This window comes from Pteropus alecto, unplaced genomic scaffold (genome assembly GCF_000325575.1).
Source record: "Pteropus alecto unplaced genomic scaffold, ASM32557v1 scaffold44, whole genome shotgun sequence".
In the NCBI taxonomy this organism is placed as follows: Eukaryota; Metazoa; Chordata; class Mammalia; order Chiroptera; family Pteropodidae; genus Pteropus; species Pteropus alecto.
The window spans coordinates 3,263,451-3,270,018 of record NW_006436812.1 but is presented as its reverse complement, the minus strand read 5'-3'; the positions used below and the strand labels follow the sequence as shown (position 1 = coordinate 3,270,018).

Here is a 6,568-nt window from a genome sequence, read left to right as displayed (position 1 = left end):
GCGCCGCAGCCCGGGCTCCCGGGCCGGCATGAGGACGGTCGCGGGGAGACGAGCGCGGCCCGCGGGGCCTTAGCCTGCGTCGCGCCGGGGACAAAGGTGCGTGTCTTTGTTGGGACCGGACTCTCACATAAGCCGAGTTGTGGTTGACACTTTTGGAGAAGTTAGGAGCAGGGTGTTGTGACAACAGAAAGGCGGATGCCAGGCGTCGCTTCTATCTGTGAAAACTTAAACCGTTGAAAGAGGAAGTAGGAACAGTTCAGCCCAGTGACTGCCCAAACGTCAGATTCCAGGTAGAAAATAAAATTTTCAAAAGGTCTCATTCCCAGTTACAGACCTCAGGGAATCTTAATTGTTGACTTAGAGCCAGAGTTTTCGCTGGTTCTAAGGCCCCACCTGCTTGAAAGGTGGCGAGTTCACCCATATCTACCGTAGGCGTTTTGTTATACGAAACTTTGTAAGTGGTTTGTTTTGTTGTTGCTTTTAGCGAACTGGCTTGTCCACAGCCTGGCTTTTCATTGGAGTTCAGTTTCCCTAAAGTGCTGTCATTTAGTTTCAGGAAGTGTCATTTACTGTTCTTTATTGTTTAAAGACAAATCGATAATTCAAAGCATATTTATGATTTCAGGAAATAGTTTCATAAAATTCAACACACGTTTCTGATTTTAAAACTCTTAATTTTTGAGAAATTGGAGGATATTTTAATGACTTGATAAAAATGTGCCTAGAGGCATTCCCATTAGAGTCAGGAACATGGCAAAGAATATATTTTCTAATATTATCTTGTAAGTTCTAGCCAATGCAATAAGACATGAAACAGAAATAAGAAACATAATTTTAAAGAAAAGAGAAGACAGAATTCTCATTTCTGTGGATGACAGGGCAGCCTATTTTGAAAAAAAAGGAAAACATTAAAAGAGTTCAGTAAAGAAACTGGTTACAAAATCAGCATACAAAATTTAGTTTTTCTATGTTTCACCAATAATCAGTTTGAAAATATAATGATTAAGAATGTATAACACAAAATATACCATTCCTGGGGATAACCTGAAATACAAGGGAGTCAGGAATTTCTTGGGTAATATCAATTGAGGGTTTTTAAGAGGGTTGTTTTTGTAGAATACTGTGCATTTACTTAGAATAACGGTTAACTAATTAGAGGCGAGTACAGGCATACCTCGTTTTATTGCACTTTACTTTATTACCCTTCACAGATGTTGCATTTTTTACAAATTGAAGGCAAGACCCTCCACCAGCAAAAAGATTACGACTCACTTTCTTGTGGTGGTCTGGAACTGAACTCGCAATATCTCTGAGGTATGCCTGTATTTAAATACTCAGCTTTTCTTAAGACTAAGTTTTACTGACAAAGTTTGTTTTGTTTACAAATCTAAGAATGTTTCTATTAAAACAAAAATACTTCATCTTCAACAAAGCTTTAAGGCACCAGTTTAACAGTTTAAATTCCCCTATACAATAAGCTCTCTTTTTACAAAGTTAAAAGTTCCTTGAATGTGTTAAACTGTATTTAAAGTTTTATATGCTTGTTCTCTAATATACCTCAAACTTCTAAGACAGGGAACTTATAAAGCAAATAATAAAATCTTTCCAAGGACTTAATTCTTATGAGTCTGATAAATGTATAAACCTAAGTAAGGTTTTTTTAAATGCATACTTTCAAACTTAAGTTATGTTTTCTGAAGAATTTCAAATTAAAATTGTAAGTCGGATGTCATTCATTAATAGATATGATTCTCTTGTATGTTTTTAATGACTTAGTAACCAGCAACAGCACTTTTCACGATGATTGTAAAAATCCAAAATCCGAGTGTTAATATGCTATAGGTTTGATTTACTTTATTTTCTAGTCTTATTTCTATGACTTCTCAGGCCTGCAAAATCACTTAAAACAACTAAGAGAAGCGGTTTTACCTTCTAGGTGGATTGACAGTAACAATGTCTAAAATTTGGACCAGAATAAGGTTACATTTTAAAATTCCTGCCTGGATGGGGGCAGGGACCCTGTTGCCACTTCTAGGATGACCTTCCTGCATCCTGTAGGTTAACTTGGAGGTTCTCTTCCTATACTGAAATTGCCTGCTCTTATCAGTAGGGGACTTTTAAGTCTTCAACATTCAGCTGAAATTTATTTTCATAACCCAGTGCATCACAAATATCCTGGGGCCTTGAAAGTTTCTTTTAGAAGAATTTCTTTCAACATCTTAGTGTATAATGGTCTTTTGCACCACCAACCTGTTGTGTTGCTAATCCCTTTTCTGCCTGATTAAAATGATTTAACTCTTTATTTTTAGATATTTTACTCCCGTGATCTATGGATCACAATTTTATGGTCATAATAGGAAGAATGAATATTGCATGTACTGTATAAATATCCATATATATATTTGGATATATGTGATATATGTGAAACTTCCTGAATTAATTCATATTTATGATTCATTTACAATCAAAATGCAGTGAGTTTTTATGGGAACTTGTCAAAGTGATTCTAAAATTGATTTAAAATAATAAACAGACTGGAATAGCCAAGTATTTTAAAAGAAGAAGAAGAAAGACGAATTTTAAATTCAATATGCTAAAATATACCATAAAATTTCTCAAAACAGTGCAGTACTGGTTAAGGAATCTCTAGATACTAGATTGATATAATAGAGTGGATTTCAGAAATAGACCTTAAGACATTAAGTATGATTTATGCCAAATCAGCAGGGAAAAAGAGGATTGTTAGTGATTGATGCTGGGAAGAAACTAAGTTAGAGCCTCACCTCTCAACTTGTAGCATAATGAATTTAACTTGAGTTAAAGAGTTCATTGTGAAAACTATATAAAGGACTGGATAGGTAAATTCTTAGGTAAGAATTACCTGGCTAAGGAAGGACATTTTAGGCTCTAAAGAAATGGGAGAAATCATAAGGGGAAAAGAAGCCTAGTTTACAGCATAAAAAATTAGAATTTCTTTCATCATATCTCACGCTAAACAAAATTAAACAGTAAATACACTGAACGTAAAGTACTTGTAAGATATGACAGATATTATATATCTATAATATATCAAAAGCCCTTACAAATCAACAAAAAAGCCTTAGCTTTTTTCAACCATTCTCTTAATGCTGGACGTTCAGGTCGCTTTTATCATTTTTTTTTTCTGTACAGAGAAGACCACAGTGAATATCCATATTGCTGTAAGTAGTTCACACTAGTATGAGTTTTAAAAAGCAGGACACAAATTATACATGAAGCACAGAATATATGTTTGTGTGTATGTAGTCGCATATTTATATTCTGTAAACTCTGGGAATTCTGGAGTTCAAATATATTTTGACCATTTCCAAGCAGCTTTAAAGGTCTTTAGCATTTGACACTTTGCTAAGGCCCAGCTTTGGGTGGTGAGAGGAAGTAAGCCTCGCCACACTATTTCTGAGGCAATGATTTTACTTATCCCAGGGTAGGTATTATGCTGAGCTGATGAAAACTTCGTCATTGTTAGGAATGGCCCTAAACTGCTGGTGATGAAAATAAAGAGGTTTTAAAAAAGAGCCTATTCTTAGCCAGAAAAAAAAAAGTATTGGATAAATTAAAACAGTATTTTCTAGGGTTCTGTGTAATTTTGAGGATTCTTTAAGGCTCTGTCAGCATGGGTTTGCTAATGTCAAGAATCTAGTGAATATGTATAGAAAAAAGACTGGAAAGAAGTATGCTAAAGAGTGATTGTCTCTAAATGATAGGATTTGGGTGCTTTTATATATATAACTATTTAAAATGAAAAGTATTTAAAAAGAAAAAGCAGTAATGGTAATTAAGATAAATCGGACACTGGATTTTTCTTGACAATGAAATTTTTTTAAACTTAAGTCTGTGTAACTGAACAGGAAGAATTGTCATTTTAATCATCTTGGTTTGACCCAGCCCTTCTTTTCAATATTAACAGAAGCCATGCAGTGACACCTGCTAAGACTTGTTGGTAGCCATGTCGGAGCCCCACAGGGTCCAGTTCACCTCTCTCCCAGGTTCTCTGAATCCTGCGTTTTTGAAGAAATCCCGGAAGGAGGAGGTTGGGGGAGCAGAGCAGCATCAGGACCCTGAGCCGGCTGCAGCAGCTGTTCGGATTACACTCACCCTCTTTGAGCCAGATCACAAGCGCTGCCCAGAGTTCTTCTACCCAGAGCTGGTGAAGAACATACGAGGGAAAGTGAAAGGCCTTCAGCCCGGAGACAAGGTACCTCCCAGTGGCCCCAGACTCACTCTGCAGATCTAATGCTCAGGTAGTGTGTGCAAATTGGACTTCCGGAGGGTGGAAGCAAGACTTAGAGAGGCTTTGGCTGCCCTGAGATCGTGTAACTCATCCCAAAGCAAGCACCAGGTTTGCTGGTTTTGCCTCTGGGCATGAAGAGAGAGAATTCTTTGTAGAACCATTCTCTTGATTTATGTTAGAGAAAATGTATGGCACATCCAAGGCTAATTTGAATTATGGCTAATTAATACAAATAAAGGAAACAACAAATTTTTTCACACTGAGGCTATAAATGTTACATGTGAATGGGACCAATCTTTGGCTGTTCCCACGTTGGATTTCATTTTTCTTTTCCAAGGGACTCTCACTCTGCTTTGTGTAAGCGCAAATAAGAAAAGACGCACAACCACTCATCTCTTTTCAACATGTAATATTCTGGGTAGTTTCTTTACCTGGAGGGATAGAAACTTATTTTTGTGTCCCCCCCCGCCGCCCCCCGAATTGATTTGTAGCCTTGGGGATTTTGAGAATCAGTTTGATTTCTCAAATTCTCAAATATTTTTTAAAGAATGTATTTCTTTTCCTGGCAGATTTGTTTTACTTTTTAGTTTGGAACTTCTCAAACATGCACAGAGTATAGAGAATAGTATAAGATCCATGTACCCATCCATCACCTGGTTTCAGCTCTTATTGGTTGATGTTTTGGCAATTTATTAGCGTAAACATTTTTATAAACTTTTGTTGAGTTATGCACATAAGAGAAGTGCACATATGATAAATGCATAGCTTGATGGGTTTTCTCAAACTCAGCACACTCGTGTAGCCTACACCTGGATCACAAAATAGAACATTTTCCAGAATGTCAGAAGCCCTCTTCCTACCTTCGCAAAGTACTTGAGGGTAGTGACTGGTCAGATTTATAACAGATTAGTTTTGAATATTTTTGTATTTCATCTAAATGAAATAATACAATATGAGTAGGAGCTGGGCAAACAGCATTTATAAACACCCATCGTATACCTGTGCACTAGATGAGGCCCCGAGAGAAGGTTAGTTGAATCATACAGTGCAGCATTTTGTTCTCTAGAGTGGCTCTTAGTCAAGTGGCGATTAGGTTAGTACCTGGCTCACAGGGTGTCCGAGGGTAGATGTGATCATGCAGGTACAGTGTCCAACAGAGTGCCTTAGTGATCAGTGCTCCTTCAGTCTAATTCATGTTTGTGCTGTTTGGGGTGAGTGCCTTTGCCTTAAAGGATTATCCAGTTTTCTTTGCTAAGATAAAAATGTGTTTCCTTGGATAAGATATTATTGGCTTAATGGAAGCCAGTTGAGTCTATACCCAAGGTCAACCTGTTATATGAGAGCCAGTGGGCAGGATGAGAAAAAGTAATTTCAAATTTATTCAGTCCCTTTTTCAAAGTAGGGATAATATCCTCTTCCTTGAGAGGAAGAGAAAGTAGCAGAGTTTGGTTAGGGTATTTATTTATGGGCTTACACCAAATCAGTAGGACAACTGAAATTAGAACTCCTGTGCTCTGATTTTATTTTTTAGCGGGAAGGGGGAAGGATGCTCTTCTCCATTGTGGAAAAATGCATGTAGCATAAACAGAACTTCAGATTCAGTTTCAGGGGATTCGCTCCTTACCTTCAGATTGATAACTCTTGAATTGTGTCTACTCTGAAGTGTTCAAAGCACAATGTAATCTGACACATTCACATAATCATTCATTTAGCATATATTTCTTATGATGTGAAGGCACTGCGAGATATACTGAGGACTATATAAAGGTAGAGAAGCCACTGTCTCAGCCTCAAAAGAACTTGCAATCTTTCAGATATTTTAGGAGAATTATACCAACACAGGTAACAGTAGCCGCAGTGTGATAGTTAAGTCTGGTACAAATACAGGCCCTGGACAGCTTGGACACAGGAGAGCTTACATCCCAGATGCTGTGTTTGGTCAGAGCTGGATCTTCATATATTCAGGAAATAGTAATTGGACAACTACTGTTTTCAAGGCATTAAGGAATACACGTGGAATGTAACACTGCTCCAGTTTGTGGGATTTCTTAAAATTATTTGAACTGCTTAAGTTTTATGTGATCATTGTAGAAAATTAAAAGATACAAATAAGCACATGTTTTTAAACACCACCCATTATGTGTATGTTACTGAGCTATCTCATTCTATGTATATACCCTAAATCATTTAATTGATCCTTTATGGGTGAGTGGGATTTCAGTAGGCAGAGGTGAGATGGTGGGAAGAGAGGGTTGTGTTTTCAGACAAGCTTCTTATCTTTAGTGTTTTTGGCCTACT

At 37.1% G+C, this 6,568-nt stretch overlaps 1 protein-coding gene across 4 annotated transcripts in view; it reads left to right on the top strand.

Moving 5' to 3' along the window:
* The window catches only part of UBN1 (ubinuclein 1), a 34,265-nt gene continuing 27,697 nt past the window's right edge, over window positions 1–6,568 (top strand). For 2 of the 4 annotated variants that reach the window (XM_006913850.3, XM_006913848.3), the window contains exons 1-2: window positions 1,237–1,314; window positions 3,947–4,234. In XM_006913850.3, the coding sequence (XP_006913912.1) occupies window positions 3,986–4,234 (249 nt within the window). In that variant the 5' untranslated portion in view covers window positions 1,237–1,314; window positions 3,947–3,985. Of the gene's footprint in view, window positions 97–1,236; window positions 1,315–3,946; window positions 4,281–6,568 lie in introns of those variants that run through there. The other 2 variants (XM_006913849.3, XM_015591069.2) reach the window with 2 other exon arrangements.